General features: G+C 47.3%; 1 protein-coding gene across 1 annotated transcript in view; it reads left to right on the top strand.

Annotated features, from left to right (window-relative positions):
• The window catches only part of SCNN1G (sodium channel epithelial 1 subunit gamma), a 32,884-nt gene extending 10,980 nt beyond the window's left edge, over positions 1 to 21,904 (top strand). Inside the window, exons 5-13 of the mRNA XM_050773826.1 lie at positions 188 to 291; positions 3,305 to 3,468; positions 14,614 to 14,712; positions 16,869 to 16,986; positions 17,524 to 17,602; positions 17,683 to 17,740; positions 17,931 to 17,992; positions 19,542 to 19,617; positions 20,067 to 21,904. Of these exons, the coding sequence (XP_050629783.1) occupies positions 188 to 291; positions 3,305 to 3,468; positions 14,614 to 14,712; positions 16,869 to 16,986; positions 17,524 to 17,602; positions 17,683 to 17,740; positions 17,931 to 17,992; positions 19,542 to 19,617; positions 20,067 to 20,447 (1,141 nt within the window). The 3' untranslated portion in view covers positions 20,448 to 21,904. The remainder of the gene's footprint in view (positions 1 to 187; positions 292 to 3,304; positions 3,469 to 14,613; positions 14,713 to 16,868; positions 16,987 to 17,523; positions 17,603 to 17,682; positions 17,741 to 17,930; positions 17,993 to 19,541; positions 19,618 to 20,066) is intronic.
• Positions 21,905 to 22,535: the final 631 nt, after the last annotated feature.

Below are 22,535 nucleotides of genomic sequence, written 5' to 3'. Positions count from 1 at the left end.
TGTCCATGTGTGTCAACCAGGATGAGGGGCCTTGTGTGTCATTTGATCAGGAGCAAGATGTGGAAAATGAGTCACGTCTCTCAAGCATTCTCCCCAAAGAGAGTTGACTCCATTAGCACTGCCCTGCCCAACTTCAGCCAAGACGCATGGGGGAGATCCCTTTCTGACCCATTTTCTTCCTCCATAGGAATTTCACGCTTTTCCACCATCCAATGCATGGGAATTGCTACACTTTCAACAACAGAGAAAATGAGACCATTCTCAGCACCTCCATGGGGGGCAGCGAATATGGTAAGGAAACGTGTGCCAAGGAGATCTTGAGGTCCTCCAACAGTGGACATAGGGGCAGCAGGACAGTGGGGATGCGGGAGCCCTCTGGAAATGCAGGATCTCTCCCACTTGGCCAGAAACTAAGGATGCCCTTTTTTTCTATCAGCGTTTCCATCAGTGTTCATGCTGGTTCCTTCCTTCCATGTTGGTGTCTATTTTCCTTTTTGACTTCTCCTCCACCTTTGAGAGTGACAGGGACGTCACTGGGGCTTCTTCTGCTAGGGAACTACTCTGGTTTAGACTCATAGCTAGGGTGAGTAATGCAGGACAGGTGGTTTCCAAATGGAGTTGAGCCCAAATATGCTGAACAGATTAGGGAGGTAGATGCCCATTTATCTTAGTTCAGGTGACAGATTCTGGACGGAGCCGAAACCCAGCTCGGCCACTCACTGCGTGACCTTGGGCAAGTTAATGTGCTTCATCTATAAAGTGGGACTAATAACAGTATCTCCCATATGAGATTACTGAGAGGACTTGAGATACAGACTTAGATTAAGACCTGGTCTGCACTCTCTTAGTCTGCTTGTATAACAAAATACAAGAGACTGGGTGCCTTCGACAACAGACATTTATATATCACAGTTTTGGAGACCAGAAAGTCCAAAATCAAGGCACAGGCAGACTCGGTTCTGGTGAGGCTCCTCTCTTTGGGTTCAGAAGTCTGACTGTCTTCCTCCCATGTCCTCACATGGTCTTTCCTCTGTGGTGTGTCCACAGAGAGAGGCCTGTGATGTCTCTCTTCTGATCAGGACATCAGTCCTATCAGATTAGAGTCCTCTGCTTATGACTTCCTTTCACCTTAATTAAGGCCCTATCTCCAAATAATATCCTTTTGGGGGTTAGGGCTTCAACATATGAATTTGAGGCAGTAAACAATTCAGCCATAACACATACTAAGCACACAATAAGTGCTAGTTGCTATTGTTATTACTACTATTATTACCGTTACTAGCATTGTCACCAGTCTACCACCATTGCTACTGCTGCTACTACCCCCAAAATAATACCATTGCAACTTCCAGCACTACTATTACTACTATTCCACTATGATTACATTGGTAGAGAAGGTAGGAACTGAACAGATTGGCCTGGCTTATGCCCAGAAAGAATGCTTGAAAGGTCCCATGCAAATAGAACATGATGTGATATGCAGATATACTCCCACCAGGACAAGCAAGGGCCTGTCATAAAGGAAATCCACACTTGGAATCCTGGCCTTTGTCACTGTGTAGTCTGTGCTCTTTCTAAGTCTGCAAGGAATCATAATTCAGTGCACATACTTCATGGGGAAGAAGTAATCTGGAAACAGAGTGAAAAGTTGCAGAGTCCTGGCTCTGCTATGGAGGGGCTGTGTGACCTCAAGCAATTCACTTCCCCTCTCTGGGCTTTGTTTGTAATTGTTTACAAGTTGTTTACAAATTGTTTGCGATTATTTACAAGTTGTTTACGAATTGTTTGCAATTGTTTACAAGTTGTTTGCAAATTGTTTGCAATTGTTTACAAGTTGTTTACAAGTCATTTGCAATTGTTGACCAATTCTTTGCAATTGTTTACAAATTGCCCTTGTTTACAAATTGAATGTCAGAATAACTCTCAAAAGTATCTTCTTTCCATCCATATAGACCCCGCTGATTCACTCACCCACTTACCAAGCATGGAGTATCTCCTGTTTGCCAGGCCCTCTTCTACATACTGGGGACACAGCAGTGAAAAGACAGATGTCTTCTCTGCTGTCAGGGAACTTAAATTTTCCTGGGGAGAGACAGATAAAAAATGAGTACACAACTACACAGACATGATCTAGTTACAAATCCTAAGGACTGCTATTGAGGGAAGAAAGAGGCAGAGTGGGAAGACAGTGGCTGGGGTCAGGATGGGGGGGGTGGTTCGTTTGGATAAGATCTCTAAGAGGGGGCTATTTAAGGAGGAAAAGATTCATGTTAAGATCTACATAAGAACATTCCAGGGACTAGCAAGGGCAAAGGCCCTGGGAAGGACATGAATCAGATGTGTTCTAGAAACAGAAGTAAGACCAGTGTGCTTGGAGCTTACTGAGGTGGGGAGAGAGTGGGAGGAGATGAGGAGGGAGAAGTAGGCAGGGGCTGTATCATCATCACCTTGACAGATGCAGCTAGGTTTATCCTGTGGCATTCCCATATATCCAGTGAGATGCCACTGAAGGGTTTCAGGTTTCAAGGAGTGACCTGGTCTAAAGTCCAATTTTCAAAGGACCTCAGCCCATACATGAATGAGCAGGGTCTCTATGGATGGAAAGAAGAGAATTTTGAGTTATCCTGACATTCAATTTGTAAACAAGGGCAGTCGGTAAACAATTGCAAATGATTTGTAAACAATTGCAAACAATTTGTAAATAAGCCCAGAGAGGGGAAGGGAATTGCTGGAGGTCACAGCCCATCTGTAGAAGAGCCAGGGCCCTGCAACTTTTCACTCTCAGTTCCCATGTGCACTGGTACTGTGTTTACTCTGGTGCTGGGTCAGCATAGACTGCAGGGGACAAGAGCAGGAGTGGGAGAAAAAGTTGCACCAGTGATCAGAAACACCATTAGTGATTCATCTCTTCTCTGAGTGCCCGCCCTGAGGGGTTAAGCAGCCAGAGCAATGCATGTTCTTTTGAATATTCTGAGCTCCCCATCTCAGAGGACCACATGGAGATGCATGTCTTGGGCAGAGTGGCAATTTCCTTACACTTGGCAAAAACGTACGCTTAGCAAGAACTGTGACAGTGATACTGTTTGAGCCCCTGTTTTGGGCTAAGCTGTGGGGGCACAGCAGAAAGCAAGTCAGGCACGCATTCCAATCTCATGGAGCTTCCAGTCTAGCCCTTGTCCACCTGTCACTTGTTGGAAATACCTGGTCTTGGATTTGAAGCTCCTGAAGCAGTGGGAGAGGTGGGTTATGCCCCAGGAAATGTTTTCCTAGCCTTGGATCACGGCAGGTTGCCTTATCCTCCCAGGGCTGCAAGTCATTTTGTACATAAATGAAGAGGAATACAACCCATTCCTCGTTTCCTCCACTGGAGCTAAGGTGATCATCCATCGGCAGGACGAGTATCCCTTCGTCGAAGATGTGGGAACAGAGATTGAGACGGCAATGGTCACCTCTATAGGAATGCACCTGGTAAGAGAATATTTTCATTTCCATAGGCTTGGAGAGAACAGATGTTTTTTTTCAAGGATAACCAATGAGGTGCAGCCTGTGGAAAAGGGTGTTTGTTTCAAAAGGGAACATGGTCCCAGATTTTCCCATGGTTACCCCATTCACTTCAGGAGTTACATTAAAGGTTGTGCTTGTATCTTCTGGCTGACTGCAGTGGCTCACACCTGTAATCCCAGCACTTTGGGAGACCGAGGTGAGGTCAAGAGTTCAAGACCAGCCTGGCCAACTTGGTGAAACCTGTCTCTACTAAAAATACAAAAAATTAGCTGGGTGTGGTAGCACATGCCTGTAATCCCAGTTACTTGGGAGGCTGAGGCAAGAGAATAGCTTAAACCCAGGAGGAGGAGGTCGCAATGAGCCAAAATCATGAATCATGCCACTGCACTCCAGCCTAAGCAACAGAGCAACACTCCAATTAAAAAAAAGAAGAAAAAAAAAAAGGTTGTATTTGTATGGATTAATAGGACAGGATGCCATTTGTGGAAAGAATTTAAAAAGCAAGACACCAGCATTTGTGGAACCTATGCTGGAAGCAAGGCATTAGGACAGTAACTGTATGTTTGTCGGTAATACAAATAGATAAGATTACCAACTATCTTTCTGGGTTGCTTAAAGGCCTATGAGGCATGCCAGTAACTGTATTAAAGCCTAGTGGAAAGTTACTCAGCTCTCCAAGGTCTCTTTAGCCCATCATGCTTCCATCAATTTTACCTCATTTACCAAGAACCCCTTCTCTCTCCAAATTTGACCTTTGTGGACCTCTCTGGGCACTGAGAACACACAAACCTATCAACAGAAACACAAGTAAGCTGCAGACTCCAACCCCTGAGTCAGCCTTGCCCAGTGGAAGCTGAATGGCAAGGTAAAGAGCGGACTCTGATGGCCCTGGTCACTCCACTGCTTATGGAGTTTTCTTGTTTGCAGTTTTCTTGTTTGCAGGCCTGGGGTCTTTTTATTCCAGGATCTGTCTGCCTCTCCCTTTCTCTCTTTCATAGAATGACTGTTAAGAACTTATTTAGACCAGGCACAGTGGCTCATGCCTGTAATCCCAACACTTTGGGAGGCCGAGGTGGGTGGATTACTTGAGCCCAGAAGTTTGAGACCAGCCTGGGAAATATAGCAAAACCCCATCTCTACCAAAAACAAAATACAAAAATTCACCAGGCATGGTGGCACATGCCTGTAGTTCCAGCTAGGGCTCGGGAGGCTGAAGTAGGAGAATCACCTGACCCCAGGGAGGTCGAGGCTTCAGTGAGCGATGATTGTACCACTGCACTCCAACCTGAGTGAGACTCTGTCACCAAGACTGGAGTGCAGTGGCGCGATCTCGGCTCACTGCAACCTCTGCCTCCCTGGTTCAAGCCACTATCCTGCCTCAGCCTCCCGAGTAGCTGGGACTACAGGCGCCTGCCACCACTGCTGGCTAATTTTTTGTGTTTTTAGTAGAGATGGGGTTTCACCGTGTTAGCCAGGGTGGTCTTGATTTCCTGACCTCGTGATCCACCCAATTCGGCCTCCCAAAGTGCTGGGATTACAGGTGTGAGCCCCTGTGCCTGGCCCATAATGACACTTTTCTTTACCTGTTTGGGGGTGGGGAGAAAGAAACAAAATCCCCTTGTGGACTATACATCTGTTCACGCCTTTATTTAAATCCAACCTTAATATCCCCAATTAAACTTCCTAGCCTTTATCCTTCACAAACGTATCCTCCAGAGCAGTGGCTTCCAACCCTGGTTGATTATCAGACTCAAAGTCACTGAATCAGAATCTGTAGAAGATGAGCCTAAGGATCTATATTTTTACCAAGTTGCAGTGGTTATTCTAAGAGGCAGCACACTTGGGAGCCTTGGCTCGACCTTTTTTTTAATGTTTAAATTTAAAAAATTTTTAGAGTCAGGGTCTTGCTCTGTCAGCCAGGCTGGAGTGCAGTGACACAATCATAGCTCACTGGAGCCTTGAACTCCTGAGGGCCTCGGCTTTAGAAACTTGAGCAATGCAGAATTAGAGGAAAAGCTAATTGTGTCTTCCCAAGTGAAAGTGAAGCTAGAATGACACAAAGATCTAGCTGTAGCTTTGCATTGGGTTAGACAAAGAGATGGTGGGCATTTAGGGCTTGGATATCCATCTGTCATTTATCCACTCAACTGATATTTTCTGAGCACCTTCTATGTGCTAGACATGGGGTACCTCAGTCTGGAGGACACCGTCCCTGTCCTGAGAGAGTCTGGAGCCCAGCAGAGAGGACTGACTAATAAACCAGAAACGGCACAAATGATTCATTATAATTGCCGTAAGTGCTCTGAAGAAGAAATGCAAGACCATCTGAGTGTATATTATGACATGACTGACCTGGGGCTCATTTTCAGTGGGGAAGATGAGGTTCAAGGAAGGCTTTCCTGAGGAGGTGCTATTTAAGCTGAGACAGTAAGATGATGAACTAGAATGGAAGTATGACAGATGAAGTCTGTGGCTTCACTGCCTCATGGTGCCCCATAGAAAGGACAACCCTGGACAAGGGAAACCATCAGAATGGTCTTTCTGGGCCCCCAGATGCTCTCAGGAGGCATGTTACTTAGGGGCTTTGTTCCAGCATGGGAGGGAAGTAATGTGTATTAGCTTGAGCTGTGTGAATGAAAAAAGAAAAACTATCTTGAACGCCCAATCTGCTCAAACTGTGACTTGAAAAGACTTTTTTAAGAGACAGCCACTTAAGTAGCTGGGCAACTCATTCTTTTGTTCACTGGCAGATGCAAAACCTCAGAGCACAGTAGTGAGCATTTTGGTCAGACATGTCCCACACAGTTTTATCTGCACCCCGAAGTAGGATCCAGGATTTGCAGCACATCCTTCCCTTATCCTTTCGCCCTCTTCCCTCTTTTCAAACTGGTGTGAGTTACTGGAGCTTGCAAAAGTACAAGAACTAAGGAATTCTGCTCTCTTGTTTTCTTGCTCTGAGCTTGGAAATATCCACCACATTGTTAAGCAAATGTTCTCTTTACCAGTGGTGGGTAAACACAGACATGAGTGAGTTTTCTGCTACACTTAATTTGATATGTAGAAAATCAAAGCCACAGAGCAGAGTCAGTCAGCTTTAGGTCTGATTTATGAGCATTTAGAACAACAACAGAAAAAAAAAAAAACCCCAGGGATTATGAAGAGGTCAGCAGAGAGTCACTAAGAAAAAGTCCAACCAAACTAGACTTCCTTCCTTTCTGATTTTATTTATGTATTGATTGATTAATAGGTGTGTGTAGCTGGTAGGCTCAGTCAGGCTGGCTGGCAGTTGGTAAACAAAACTTCCTTTATTCACTGAGAGATTGTGTGTCCAAAGTACTGAACATTAAAAGGTGAACCCAACAGAGCTCCTGCCTTCAAAGTTCTTAACTTGAAGAGGGGAAGACAAAAGTTTGTTTGCTTTTTTTAAAAAAGTTGGTTTGCTCTGTCATCTAGGCTGGAGTGTAGTGGTGTGATCACAGCTCACAGATCACAGCAACCTTGACTACCTGGGGTCATGTGATTCTCCTGCCTCAGCCTTCCAAGTAGCTGGGACCACAGGCACATGCCACCATGTCTGGCTAATTTTTAAATTTTTGTAGACATGGGGGTCTCACTATGTTGCTGAGGCTGGTCTCAAACTCCTGGCCTCAAACAGTCCTCCCATCTCGGCTTCCCAAAGTGCTGGGATTATAGGCATGAGCCACCACGCCTGACCAAAGAGAAAAGTAAGCACAACTTTGCAATACAGTTTCCATCTCTGTGGAAACAGACCTTTTCTGCCTGGTTCCGAAGCTTGCTTCTTAGAACATAACAGATCCTCAGTAAATATTGATAGATGACAGATGGATGAGTGGATGGGTAGATGGATAAGTGAGTGGGTGGATGGATGGTTGGATGGATGGATGGATGGATGGATGGATGGATGGATGGATGGATAGGTGAGTGGGTAGATGGGTAGGTAGATGGTTGGCTGGCTGGATGGATGGATAGATAGGTGAGTGGGTGGGTAGGCGGGTGGATGGATGGATGCCCAGACAGAAGCTATTGGAGAAGGCTTTATAAATGATGGATTTAGAAGGACAAGTGCAGGCAAATAGTCAAGAAGAGCCAGTCCAGACAAAGAACGTAACAATTACAAAGGAGTCACAAAATGAGTTTATTTAAGCTGTGTAGTGAAATTTTTCAAAGAAATCATTTTAATGGAAGTATTATCAGTATACTGGAGACAGTACATTTGTAGTAATTCTAGAAAGAAATGATGTGGACCTCAGCTGAGGCAATGGCTGTGGGGATGAGCAGAGGGAATAGATTTCAGGGATATTATAGCACAGAAGCAACAGGGCTTGACGGCCAATGTTAGCGAGAAGGGCCAGGGGGAAGTTAGACTGATATTTAGGTAGTGGCTTGGGCAGAGAGATGGAGGAATGCCAGGCTCAGAATTAGAGAATCCAAGGGCAGGGTATGTTTGGGGGAGAAGACCACTTCAATTTGGGACAGACCCAATTTGTTATGCCTTTGAGAAGTCAAGGTGAAAAGAAAGCATTCATTTAGATGCTATGGACCTACAGCTCAGGAGAAAATCTTGGGGGGTAATTGTAGACATGGAAATAAATGCCATCACCCAAGACCTGAGACAGAACCCTAAACCTGCAAATGTTTAAGGGCTGAGCAGAAAGTTAAAGGAGAAAGAGAGGCAGAGAAGGAGGATCAGAAGCCAGAAAGAGTTGGCATCAGATAGATCAAGGAAGAGAATTTTACAGAAGGTGTGACCAAAAGTAGCAAGTACAGTCGAGAGGTCAGGCAAGGTAGAGGGCAAAAGCATTCTCTGGTTTTGGCAGCCAAGAGGTCACCAGTGTTCTGTGCCAGAGACGCTTTCAGTGGAAGGAGTGGAACAGAAACCAAAGTACAATGGGTTAAATGGTGAATGGAAAATGAGGAAGTGGACATGGGTGGACCACTCACCCAGTGGAGTTGGGGACCAGGCCCTGGAGACTGGGGAGACTCCATGTCATTACAAATCCTGTTGTACCTTTTGATTCTAAAGCACATACCCAGACTTCATTTCACAAGTTCAATCTATGCCAAACAGGGATTAAGAGCTCTAATGGCTGAGATTCAAACCCCAGTTTTGCACGTTGGTTGTGTAATCTCTGACTCAGTGATCTCATCTGTAAAATAGGGATGATAATAATGATGTTACTTCATGGCTGGTGAGAATTTAATGAGTTGGTACATGTGAAACGCTTGGAAATGTGCTTGGCGTATAGTAAGTGCTTAAAGTATATTGGCTTGGCTGGGCACGTGGCTTACACCTGTAATCCCAGCACTTTGGGAGGTTGAGGCGGGTGGATCACTTGTGCCTAGGAGATTTGAGACCAGCCTGGGCAATATGGTGACACCCCATCTCTACAAAAAATATAAAAATTAGCCAGCTGTGGTGGCACACACCTGTAGTCTTAGCTACTTGGGAGGCTGATGCAGGAGGATCACTTGAACCCAAGAGGCAGAGATTGCAGTAAGCTGTGGCCATGCCACTGCACTGCAGGCTGGGTGGCAGAGTGATACTCCATCACACACACACAAAAATGTATGTGTGTGTGTGTGTGTGTGTGTATATATAGAGAGAGAGAGAGAGACTGTTACTATATGTTTTTTAAGAAAAGAGGTGAAGAGAAGGAAAAATAATTTTGAGTGAAAAAGGAAAAAGAGGGGTTAGGGAAGGTTTCTATTGTCTTTTTTGACACCTCTCTCCTTTATGAATTATATATATACACACACATATATGTATACACATATATAATATATATTTATATTATACACTACTAGTACATTATATATAAAAGATACTATTAATAATTGTACATACATAAAGGATAGTGATTATTTGCCATATGTGTTGCAAGTATCTTTCTCAGTTTGTGGTTTTCTTTAGGGTACTTTTTCACATGCAAAATAGTGAATGTTTACATAGTCAAAGTCTTTGTTTTCTTCTTTAGTCATTATGTTAATGAGAGTTCTTCCTCTTTGAGACCAGAGACTAAATTGAGTTTGCTTCCAGTTTTTTTATTATTTCATGTAATATTTTAAGCCATCAGAATTTTTTTCACTGGGTGCAGTGGCTCACACCTATAATCCTAGTGCTTTGGGAGGCCAAAGTGGGAGTTTATTGCCGCTCTGACCTTGTGGGTTCAAGCAATCCTCCCACCTCAGCCTCCCAGGTAGCTGGGATTACAGGCGTGAACCACCACACCTAACTGATTATTGTATTTTTAGTGGAGATGGGGTTTCACCATGTTAGACAGGCTGACATGTTAGACAGGTCTCGAACTCCTGACCTCAAGTGACCCACCCTCCTCAGCCTCCCAAAGTGCTGGGATTACAAACGTGAGCCACTATGCCCGGTCTATTGTTGTTATTGTTTAATCAAAATCAAATAGCCACTAGGTAGCACAGTGGGAATCTGATTTCAGACTTATTCAGACCCGAGCCCACATTCCTGACCCCTTAGCTAGCCCACCTGGTGCTACTGGTTGCTTAGGGGTGAATGACCATTGACCATAATACGGTTCCTAGAGAAAAAGCCTTCTAGAAGGGCCCAGAATTCAATCCCCTTATGCCCGAGGTCAGAGGAGACCATCAGGATAGGGTCATGGGGGGGCCCTGAGACAGCCTAGAGACTCAAAGCAAACAAAACTTCCTCAATAATGAGTCCAAGCTGGGCACAGCAGCTCATGCCTGTAATCTTTGGGAGGCCAAGGAGGGCAGATCACTTCAGGTCAGGAGTTCAAGACCAGCCTGGCCAACACGGTGAAACCCCATCTCTACTAAAAATACAAAGAAATTAGCCGGGCGTGGTGGCACACGCCTATAATCCCAGCTACTTGAGAGGCTAAGGCATGAGAATGGCTTAAACCCAGGAGGTGGAAGTTGCAGTGAGCCAAGATCATGCCACTGCACTCCAGCCTGGGCGACAGAGTGAGGCTCCATCTCCAAGAAAAAAAAAAAAAAAAAAAAGTCCCTCCCAGGTCTGCACAGTTCAAGAAGAAAACCATCCACCTGTTTCATCCCCAGCCTGGCCATCCCTGCTGTCCCCTGCCTGGCAGAAGCAGCAGTCCATTCTGAGAATCAGGGGCAGAGCATGGAAACCAAGGGAAAGGAAGGCTCCCCACCCACCCCCAGAGCCCAGCTGCCACTTTGGCCTGTTGACTGGGGCTGGTAGACACCTCCACCATGCCCTCAGTGGCTGGGGGAGGAAGTCCTTTTTACTACTGGGAGAATCTCTCACTCAAACAAAGTCTTACCCAGAAATGTACACAATGGAAATAGAAATGCGGGATGAATGTAGTTGAGCCTGCGAGACAGACCAGCCTGGTTGCCACCCACCCTTCTGTGATGGGCCCTAAAACAGGGTGCAGACAGAACAGAATTTGCAAACCGCTAAGCTGTGGCAAGGCAGGCAATCTTTCTGAGAAGGTGACTTGAGATTACTGGCTGGGACAAGAGTTACCACTGAAATGTGAGAACAATAGCCACCTTGTCTGAGAATAGCTTGGCTGGACTGACCATCTCACAGATGAGACATGATTATACTGGTTGGAAGTTCTCAAGGTTGCAAGAAGGTGGGAGCTGGCTCTCTAACCCCAGAAGCTGTGGGGGCTTTGATAAAGGCCCTCCTCTTGTCACCTCCCTGCCCCTTAGGCTCTGTTGCCATCTGGACTTTTCCCCTTAGCACTGTTTATACCTTAAAGAATGAGCTTGCTGGGTGCAGTGGCCCATACCTGTAATCCTAGCACTTTGGGAGGCTGAGGTGGAAGGATTACCTGAGCCCAGGAGGTCAAGGCTGCCATGAGCCATGATAGCACCATTGCACTCCAGCCTGGGTGACAGATCGAGACCCTGTCTGAGACAGAAAGGGTGGTGAGCTAAGGACTCCTATGCAATTGTCTCCTTCCCCCAAGATCTTCAGAAAGAAGCAGATAGAACCTGGTTTGATATAAATGGGCTCCATGTCCCACACATATACCTCTATACATATACATACATGCACACATACCTATGTGTACACACACATCCACACATACCTATGCATGCACACACATACACACTTTTACATGCATAAGTGTATGCATAGATACACATACAAACTCACACATATGCACACATATACACACTCTTTTTTTGTGTGTCCCCAGGGGTCAGCTTAGAAGTCAAAATGTCTTCCTAGCCTCCACAAGCCAGCAGTTCTGGAAAACTGAAAGCTGGGTCGGAGGGAAGAGCATTCTGTCAAAGTTACTGCATTCGAGGTTTTGAGAATCTCAAGACCTACTCCACTCAGAACAGGAATTTCGCTCCATTTGCTCTACTTCTGGTTGCTTCAGAAAACAACCGGAACCTTCTAAGAGCTGTGAGTTTGATAAGCATCGTTGCAGAATGAAGGGCCATTGAGTACCCAGAAAGCGTTGAAATCCAAATGGTTTCTCATAATTGGTTTCCTGGAAGCAGCCCATGGGCTGGTTTTCAAGGTAGAGGGAGCCCCAGCCACCCCTGCTGGCTGCACACGGCTTGCCTAAGTGGACAGACCCCTCATCTGGATGCCAGGGTATTGTGCTTTCCTATCCCAGGCAGGTAGAGCCTGTAGCTGACACTCTAGACTCCAGTAACAGTTCAGCAGGACGGCGGGGCACCCAAAGGAACACGTCTGCCCAGGGATCCTGCTGCTTGAAGAAGCTTAGAGGATGGCAAGGAATTGTGACCTCCAGGAAGGCCACTGCTTGACATCTTTGCACCTCTGTGCCCAGCCCAGCCCTGGCGTGTACTAGAGGCCCTGCATGCATTTTCTACCCAGCTATTAAGTCTATTTATTCTGTACTGACATAGAAAGACACTCACCCTTGTTAGTGAGAAGGGCAGGTTGCAGGGCAAAGTGAATGTGTGAGTCCATGTCTGTCTGTCTGAGATGCAGGATCTCATCTGTTAGTGCAGGCACCCTGGGAAAGAGGGGACGCCAGACAGCCACTTTCCCCTTTGTTTGCTTCTGTTGTTTAAAAGGTTTTAAATGGGAATCGTCAATTGCCCTGGAGGTACTTGCAGTGAATTGAGGGAGACTAATGGGTCAGCAGATGAAATGCAATACAAACAGAAAGGGATTATAGCCAATTGAGATGGCTACAGTTTCCACCCGTCTCAAACCTCTTCATTCCTTCCCCCGCCCCCCCGCCCCCGCTTTTCATTCTTTCTTCAAAGTGAAAATAATTTTCTTCCCTCCCACAAATCTGTCATTCATTTTCTCTTTACCCCCATCTCCTCAAACAAAAAAATAAAAACGATTGTACATGGGCACGTGGATGCACACAGCATACAAACACACAGTTGTGATAAACTGGTCACGATTTATCTTCCATTGAGTTGCTGCCCTTAGAAGATGTTATCCTCCCCCCACCCCCATTTATGCTTGTTTGGCTTGGCTGGATTATTTATTTGCAGTGACAAATATTAAGCTAGAGCAAAATTTAGTCATCCACGGTAAAACATCATTGAACCCAGGTGCAGTGGCAGGAGCCTGTGGTCCCAGCTACTCGGGGAGGCTGAGGCAGGAGGGTCCCTTGAGCCTGGGAGGTAGAGGCTGCAGTGAGCCTTGATTGCACCACTGCACTCCACCCTGGGTGACAGAGTGAGACCCTCATCTCTAAAAAAAATAAAAATAAAAAATTATTGAATAAGGATTTTGAACTTTGAGTGACAATGCTGTTTACCTCCTCTGATGATCAGGGTAGCATTCTACTCTGTTGAACTTTCCTTGGCTTTTTTCTAAGAAAGTCAACATCTTTCAAGTCAGCTTCTGGGACCAGAAAACAAGGCAATGGGTCCTTCACCTGAGCGGGAATCCCAAGCAACTCACAGTCCCTGCTGTCCTTCCTTTCTCTCTCTTTCTTTCTTTTCTTTCTTTCTTTTTTCTTTCTTTCTTTCTTTCTTTTTCTTTCTTTCTTTCTTTCCTTTCTTTCTTTCCTTTCCTTTCTTTTCTTTCTTTCTCTCTCTCTTTCTTTCTCTCTCTTCTTTTCTCCTTCCTTCCTTCCTTTCCTCCTTTCCCCCTTCCCTCCTCTCTCTCTCTTTGTTTTCAAAATGGGGTCTCGCTCTGTCACCCAGGCTGGATTGCAGAATTGTAGCTCATTGCAGCCTCGAACCCCGGACTGAAGCAATCCTCCCTCCTCAGTCTCCCAAAGTGCTGGGATTACATGCATGAGCAACTGTGCCTGGCCCCTGCTTATCTTTCTAATCCCTTCTCCCACCCTCCAGTGGATTCGCCAACTGCAAATCCATTTCATTCAGACAATCAAATCCAAATTTCTCAGCTGGGCATGATTTGACCTCAACCTCCCTGTCTGACTTCATCTCCAGCAATTTCTCTATTTTGCCATTTTCAGCCACACCAGCCCCTCTTGCCTCAAGCCTTTCCTGTTTGCTCTACCCAGTCATCCTCTGTCCACTTCTTCATCTTCTTTTTTAAAGATAGAGTCTCACTCTGTTGCCTAGGCTGGAGTGCAGTGGTACGATGATGGTCCACTGCAGCCTTGACCTCCTGGGCTCAAGTGATCCTTCCACTTCAGCCTCCCCAGTAGCTGTGACTACAGGCGTGTGTCATCATGCCTGGCTTCCTGTTCACTTCTTGACAAGACCAGCTCTTTCTTGCAGTTCCATGTTGAGCCCAACAGGTCCCTTTTTCAGAAATACCTTCCCCAATCACTCTATGGGCAAAACTGCCCATCTTCTCTTAACCCCTCCAGTTTCCCTACCCCATTTCATTAAACACCATCCAGATTTATCCAAAATCATCTTGTTTATTTAATTGCTTGCTGACCATCTATTTGTCCCACTGGAAGGTATGTTCCAGGACAGCAGGAACTTATCTGTCTTGATCATTGCTGATTTCAGTGTCCACCATAGTACCAGGCACCTAATAGGTGCTCACTAACTTTTCGTTAAATGAATGACCAAATAGCTTCTCAGCTCCCAAGGGTTGCTTGCAAAGTCCTCTGTCTGGTGCCCCCTGCAAAACCCTCCACCTGGGTCCTGGGGGACGACAGGGCTGAATGTGTGTTGCTGTGATTGCAGACAGAGTCCTTCAAGCTGAGTGAGCCCTACAGTCAGTGCACGGAGGATGGGAGTGACGTGCCAATCAGGAACATCTACAACGCTGCCTACTCACTGCAGGTAACAGTGCTGGGGGCACTCAGCCCTGGGTTTATGGCCCGGACCCAGGAGACAAAGTTATATCTAGGCTGGGGTGTGGCTTGCACCAGGAACTCTGGTGAGGATCCCTGGGGTTCATCCAGAGACCTCAAGAACAAATGATGCCAGCTGGTTCCAGTCCTCTGCAGTTCATCTGTAACCAGAGCTTAATTGATTCACCGAGGTTTCTGTGGAACTCAATGTACAGCTGAGACAGACACACCTCCTAAATGGGCCTTGGCAAGGGAGGAACAGGAGAGAAGCTGTCTGAGAGAGACGCTGGCCGAAGGGTCAAGAGCATGGCTTCCAGGCCTGCTGGTGCCCCTCACTTGATGATGGCCTTGGACCAGCTGGGTTCCCCTCAGCAACCACAAGGGGAGGTGGGATTGGATCAGCGGCTGCTAATTTGCAGCTCCCAGTCGCCTTCCAGGTGGCATACCCAGTTTTTCAAGAGCCTGGGTGGTGTTTAAAAGTCAGAGAATTTCACAAGAAAATCCAGATTTCCAGTCTCTCGAATAAATGAAACGATACGGCAGCATTGAGCCCATATTTCCTGCAGGATAAACAGTGGGTGTAGCCACCCCAATAAATGAAGCAGGTGTTCTCTGGCTCCCACAGTTTTCACCACCCCTCCGTATGTCACTTACATCACTGTCTCCTGTAGACATTTGACTTTTTAACACTTAAGTGAGATGATCTGTTCTGCCTCCTCTCACATTCTGGGAATTTATAGTTCACCTCCTACCAGCATACCCCAGAGAGTCCATGAAAATCAGCCCAGCAGAACAAAAGGACCAGAAACCTTCACCACTGAGTCTTCCAACTGAGATAAGAGCTGAGTTGAGAGGTGGTGTAGAATATGAGTAAAAGAGGACTTTTGGGCCAGGCGCGGTGGCTCATGCCTGTAATCCCAGCACTTTGGGAGGCAAAGGAGTTTGAGACCAGTCTGGGCAACATAGCAAGACCTTGCCTCTGAAAAAAAAAAAAAGTTTTTAATTAGCTGGGCATACTGGTGCACACCTGTAATCTCAGCTATAAGGGAGGCTGAGGAGGGAGGATCCCTTGAGCCTAAGGGTTCAAGACTACAGTAAGCCATGATCACACCACTGTACTTCAGCCTGAGTAAGAGAGCAAGACCCTGTCTCTAAAAATAAAAAAAGTGAGCTCATCAGAAAGATACTTCTGGATGGTATTTAGTGAGAGCTACCATACACACACACACACCTTACATGTATCAATTCATTTCATGCTCACAACTTCATGAAGTTGATATTATTATAAAGAAAGCAAAGCATCTGAGAGGTTAAGTAACTTGCCTGATGCCAAACAGTAGATAAGTAGCAAAGCTGGGATTTGACCTGAGTAGCCTGCCTTCAGGAACTCTGCTATTAGCTTTTATGCTGTAAGCTCCATGGATATTATGGTAGCTTATGATCCATGAAGACCCAACAAGGAGGGCTTGGGCTTGAGAATAGGAACCCTGGGACTGTGTTCATTTCTCTCTGTTTCTGGAGGACTCCTCCAATTTTCCCACTTAACTTTGTGTTGGCACCCACATGATGGAAAATGACCACTCCAGCCCCAGCTCAGCCTAATCTCCATATCTCAGTTAGTCTAAATTCTTAATACATTGGCCAGGTGCGGCGGCTCATGCCTATAATCCCAGCACTTTGGAAGGCCAAAGTGGGAGAATCACTTGAGGTCAGGAGTTCGAGACCAGCCTGGCCAACATGGTGAAACCCCGTCTCTACCAAAAATACAAAAACTTAGCTGGGCATGGTGGTGCACATCTGTAATCACAGCTACTTGGGAGGCTGAGGTGGGAAGATCACTTGAGCCCGATAGGCAGAGGTTGTAGTGAGCTGAGATCGTGCCACTGCACTCTAGCCTGGGCAACAGAGCAATACTGTCTCAAAATAAGTAAATAAATAAAAATAATAAATAAATTCTTAATATATCTTCCAGCTTGGGCCCTTTGCAGTTCCGGGACCATGCCCAGCCCAGTTGGCATAAGGGGCAGGTTCATGTGGTTGACCAAGGCTGAGGGAGGCTGACCCCCTGGGCTGAAGGATGTGCAGGGAACTCCCTGGCATCCCTGTGCAAAGACATGAATGGCATCCCTGGGTCTCCTCTTTCAGATCTGCCTTCATTCATGCTTCCAGACAAAGATGGTGGAGAAATGTGGGTGTGCCCAGTACAGCCAGCCTCTACCTCCCGCAGCCAACTACTGCAACTACCAGCAACACCCCAACTGGAGTGAGTGAGACCCAGCCCCAGCCTTGCATGCCCCAGGACCAGGGTCAGCCTAGCCCTGGCAACAGGCACTCATGGGACTCCAACCCTCTTGCCTTTTGCATGAGGGAGGTATTGGTTGAGAGCCGTTTAGCTAGAGTTTTACTTCTGTTGTCAAGCCTGCCTTGAATTATACTTTGCAACTGACCACCTTAGTCAACTCCAGAAGGTAGGAATGGGTCGATATTACCTTTTCACAGAATAGATAACCAAGACCCAGAAAGGCTAGACGGCTTGCCCAAGGTCACACAGCCAGAAAGGAACAGAGCTGGATCCAAACCAAGGGCGGCCTGACCTTCAGCTCACACCCTTAACCACCACTGCTTTCTGTTTCCCAACATCACAAGGCAGTATGTGTTTCCAGAGAGCCAGTGTTGGTAGAAAGTGGGAGGAGAAATCATTAAAATGAGACTGCGGGGCTGTCCTTGGTGACCCGGGGATGCCCGGGAAGGGTCCTGTGGCTTTTTCAAAGCTCACGCTGCCCTCTCCCTTGTCCCTCAGTGTATTGTTACTACCAACTGCATCGAGCCTTTGTCCAGGAAGAGCTGGGCTGCCAGTCTGTGTGCAAGGAAGCCTGCAGGTTTGTGGACCCCAAGGGGTGAGATGGGCGGCTGGGTTGGGTTGGGCTACCTACACTCATACTGTCCCCTCCTCCCTTAGCTTTAAGGAGTGGACACTAACCACGAGCCTGGCACAATGGCCATCTGTGGTTTCGGAGGTAAGTTCTTCTGCCCACCCTTCCCCAGTCAAGCCCCCAGCCTGGAGCCCCACTGACATTTTTGCTGTGTCCTCTGGCCTGGGACATGGTCCTTGCGGAGGCTGGGGAACAAGTTGGGGAGCCTGAGGTCAGGAGGCTGGCCCTGGCCTCTTGGGCATCCTCAGACCCACTCTTTCTCTCTCCATTGTAGAAGTGGTTGCTGCCTGTTCTCACTTGGGACCAAGGCCGGCAAATAAACAAAAAGCTCAACAAGTAAGTTTCCTCTACCCTGTTCCTCTGCTCTGGCCGCCACAGCCCCCAGTCTTCTCACCTGCTTCCATATGCTTATGGGTATGGCCAAATCTCTTTTTTTATTTTTTGAGACAGAGTCTTACTCTGTCACCCAGGCTGGAGTGCAGTGGTGTGATCTCAGCTCACTGTAACTTCCGCCTCCTGGATTTCAGCAATCCTCCTGCCTCAGCCTCCCAAGTACCTGGGATTATAGGTGCGCAACATCACACCCGGCTAATTTTATATTTTTAGCAGAGATGGGATTTCACCATATTGGCCAGGCTGGTCTTGAACTCCTGACCTCAAGTGATCCATCTCCCTCAGCCTTCCAAAGTGCTGGGATTACAGGCAGGAGCCACTGAGCCTGCCCCCCTCTTCTTTTCATTCACTCACTCATTCATTTCCTCAAAGCTAGGAGACAGTGAACTCGCATCTGTGAATCATGCCGTGTGAACTCACATTTCTCTAAGCCTTCACTATCTCCCTCATGCCCACTGCTGGGCCTGCCCACTGTGAGAGCCAATCTGGCCAATCTGGCTTCCAACATTCATAGAGCACCCGCTAGGTGCCAGGTGCTGTGTGAGGTGCTGGGGAAACCAGGACAATCAAGCAGACATGGTCTCTGCCCCCCAAGGTACTCACACTCTAATGATAAAATAGACTTTGACCAAGCAATTGCAAACCATTAAACCAAGTGTTGCAAACTGGTGACTGATCCTTGGCGCAAATCTAGCCTCATGAATGCAACCCATTATTTCCAGCTTTTCCTGAAAGTTCAAAAGTTCTGGCAAGAACGACCCTCCACTGTTTTGTAGCACCGAAGAGCTGAGTAATACCTGCTCCTTTGGAATGAGTCATGGTCCAGTTTGCCATCGTCCTGTGGAGAGGCAGTTTAGTGTGATGGTTAAGAGCATGGACTTTGAAGCCAAATCTAAATGGGTTGGAGTACTGGCTCAGCCGATTATTGACAGTGTAGTCTTGGACAAGTTCCTTAACCAGTCTGCATCTCCGTTTCCACATCTGTGAAATGAGGAGGATGAAACTATACATACCTGCCTCACAGGGCTGTTGGGAGAATTCAGTGAGTTAATTCACATAAAGTTCTTACGACAGTGCTTGGCAACATAGGAAGTGCCCCATAAATGCTCATTGCCATTGCGCCTATTATCATATTACGTCAACTACCCTGCTCATGTACATTACCTGTACATACTTGAGATTGCTATCAAACAATTACAAATGTCGACGTTTAATGAAGAACAGGGTATAATGGCAGTATGGCTGGGTCGACTGACTTAATCTGGAAGCTGGGGAGCAGTTATTGAGTGAATGAATGACCTGAGGACCAGTTCCAGCCTGGAGATATGCTCTGGGGTGTAGACGGAGCCCTTATGGGCCAGGTTCTGATACCTCCAAGGAGCTCAGTGCCTTGACTGTGCTGCCAGCTTGGGTAGGAGGGAGACAGCCATGCTGAGGACTGGTGATCTGGTAGGATGCCAAGGCTCTTGACTCACCTGTTGGAATTTTGCAGGACAGACTTGGCAAAACTCTTGATATTCTACAAAGACCTGAACCAGAGATCCATCATGGAGAGCCCAGCCAACAGTGTGAGTAGAGTGGCTTCCTTCCAGGACCTGTCCTGGGCCTATGTCCCTTGTCATTGACACTGGGGAAAGGTGTCCTGCATGCCCTTAGGCAGCAGAGAACTGACCCAGGGCCCTTGGAGTGTTGGTGGAGATCAGAGTGCCGTGGTGGAGGTCTGGGACTATGTCATAGTGTCCTCACTTTGGGGGCAGATGTGAGCATCTGCCTGGCCTTGGGGAGCAGAATCAGGGAAAGGGGTTCCAGCCTGCTCTAGGAAGGCTGCTGTAGGCTAGGGTCTCAGGTCAGAACACACAGAGTAAGAGGAGACAGGAAGCCTGCCTGCTTCTTCCTCCCAGTCTGTGCAGGGTCAGGGCTGACCCGTGGCTCCCTTGGGAATCAGGGTTCCTGTGTGAGACCAACTTGTGGGGAGGTCCCTCTTGATGGGACTTATGTGGCTTGGCCTCTCTTGCAGATTGAGATGCTTCTGTCCAACTTCGGTGGCCAGCTGGGCCTGTGGATGAGCTGCTCTGTTGTCTGCGTCATTGAGATCATTGAGGTCTTCTTCATCGACTTCTTCTCTATCATTGCCCGCCGCCAGTGGCAGAAAGCCAAGGAGTGGTGGGCTCGGAAGCAGGCTCCCCCCTGTCCAGAAGCTCCCCGCAGCCCACAGGGCCAGGACAACCCAGCCCTGGATATAGACAATGACCTACCCACTTTCAACTCTGCTTTGCACCTGCCTCCAGCCCTAGGAACCCAAGTGCCCGGCACACCGCCCCCCAAATACAATACCTTGCGCTTGGAGAGGGCCTTTTCCAACCAGCTCACAGATACCCAAATACTAGATGAGCTCTGAGTCAGGGATGAGAAGACAGATCTAGTCAGGACCACCAGCCATGGTCTAAGGACCACCAGCCACAGTCTAAGGACATGGACCGGGTGCCCCCAGATGTGCTCACAGGGGACCCTCTGCCCCATTCTGGGCTTTTCAGAGACTCCAACCAAAAAGCCTGCTTTAAACCGCAAGATGGGGCCTGGACATGTGCAGGAAGACCCATCGGGTACTACGCAGCAACACTCACAACTATCCAGGCTGAGATATATCCTGGGACCTGAACTATTAGCGCGTCAGTAGAGACTGGGGGCCGAGGCAGTGGTGCCGGCCCAAGCGAAGGCGAGTGAGGGCTGATGCAGCTCTTTGCAGGTCTTGAGAGGGAAGGACTCTTCCAAAGCCCCAAAGCCGAGGGTTTCACCCGCACTGCCAGCCTGGGTCGGGGCCCAAGGATGTGACCTTGAGTATCAAGGCTGGATAGCTACTGCCGGATGCCAAAGATAGGAGAAAGTGCCAGCCCTGAAGCCGGAGCCGTTTGTGAATAAACTGTTCTTCGTCACTGACACTGGGGAAAGGTGTCCTCCATGCCCTCAGGCAGCAGAGAACTGGCCCAGGGCCCTTGGAGTGTTGGTGGAGATCAGAGTGCCGTGGTGGAGGTCTGGGACTATGTCAGAGTGTCCTCACTTTGGGGCAGGGGTGGACCCAGGAGATGGATCTGATTATCCCATTTTGTGGATGAAGAAACTGAGGCACAGAAAGATTAAGTTACTGGCCCAAGGTGACACAGTGAGGAGGTGGCAGAGCTAGGATTTGAACCCAGACAATCTGAGTCCACGATTTTGCATCCAATTTGTGTCTGTACCTTTTAAAGGGTGAGGCCCATGTCACTTTGGGTGGGAAGACGGGGAGCATGGTGGGCCATGCTCTGGGCAGCTATTCCAAGACAGAGCTGACCCCCCCATCACCAATGGCCTGTCCCTCACCAACAAGCCAACTGCGACAGATGACCCACTTCATATCACATTCACATCTTCCCACCCGAAAATGGCTAACAGGTATTAAATCCTTGGTTGGTGTTTAAAGCCAACCCAAGAAAAGGTGTTAGGTACTGTTTTAAGCACCTAGATAGGTTAGCATAGGGGACTGCAAATGGTGTTCTGCAAACGAAATCCTGTTTTTGACCATGAACTAAAATTTTAATTTAATTTAATTTAATTTAATTTTATTTTATTTTATTTTTTATTTTTTGTAGAAATAGGATCTCACTATGTTACCCAGGCTGTTCTTGAACTCCTGGCCTCAAATGATCTTCCCACCTCAGCCTCTCAAAGTGCAGGGATTACAGGCACAAGCCACCGTGCCCAGCCAAGAATTTTTATTTTTGCTTTTAAATAGCAAAAGAAGAAGATTCTGTAACTCATGAAAATGATATGAGATTCGACTTTGAGTGTCTATAAATAAAGTTTTGTTGGTACACAGCCACATCCATTTGTTCAAGTTTTGTTTACGGCCATTCATTGCACTACAGTGGCAGAGCTGAGTAGCTACAACCCAAACCTGCAAAGCCAGCAAACCCTAAAATATTTTCCCTTTAGCCCTTTACAGAAAACTGTGCTGATCCTTGGATGAGCACATTCGATGGATATGATTATCCCATTTTGTGGATGAAGGAACTGACGCATAAAAGATTAGGTTACTTGCCTAAGGTGACACAGCTAGGAGGTTGCTGAGCTGGGATTTGACCCCAGACAGTCTGACTCCAGAGCTGGTGCCTTTTATCGCTCCATTATTTTGCAGCCAATCTGGTCTGTACCTTTGAAGGATGAGGCTTCATCCTTTATTTTGGGTGGGAAGGGGGAGAGGCTAAATACCCTGGCTCTAGGGCTGAAGGAAGTCCTTCATCTATGATTGGCGAAGGTCCACAATTCAGGACTAATTCCCTTCATGAGAATGGCTGCTAGTAAGGGCAAGAGTCTTGGTAAAAGAGAGGACTGTAGGGACCCTGTCTGGACCTGGGCACCCCTGGTTCAACTCAACCCAACCCCAGGCCTGTGACTAGAGTAAGCCTCTGCCCTACGTGGTGTTTCCACTAGACCTCACGGGGCAGGGCAT

This window comes from Macaca thibetana, chromosome 20 (genome assembly GCF_024542745.1).
Source record: "Macaca thibetana thibetana isolate TM-01 chromosome 20, ASM2454274v1, whole genome shotgun sequence".
Lineage (NCBI taxonomy): Eukaryota > Metazoa > Chordata > Mammalia > Primates > Cercopithecidae > Macaca > Macaca thibetana.
This window is presented reverse-complemented; position numbering and strand designations above follow the sequence as displayed.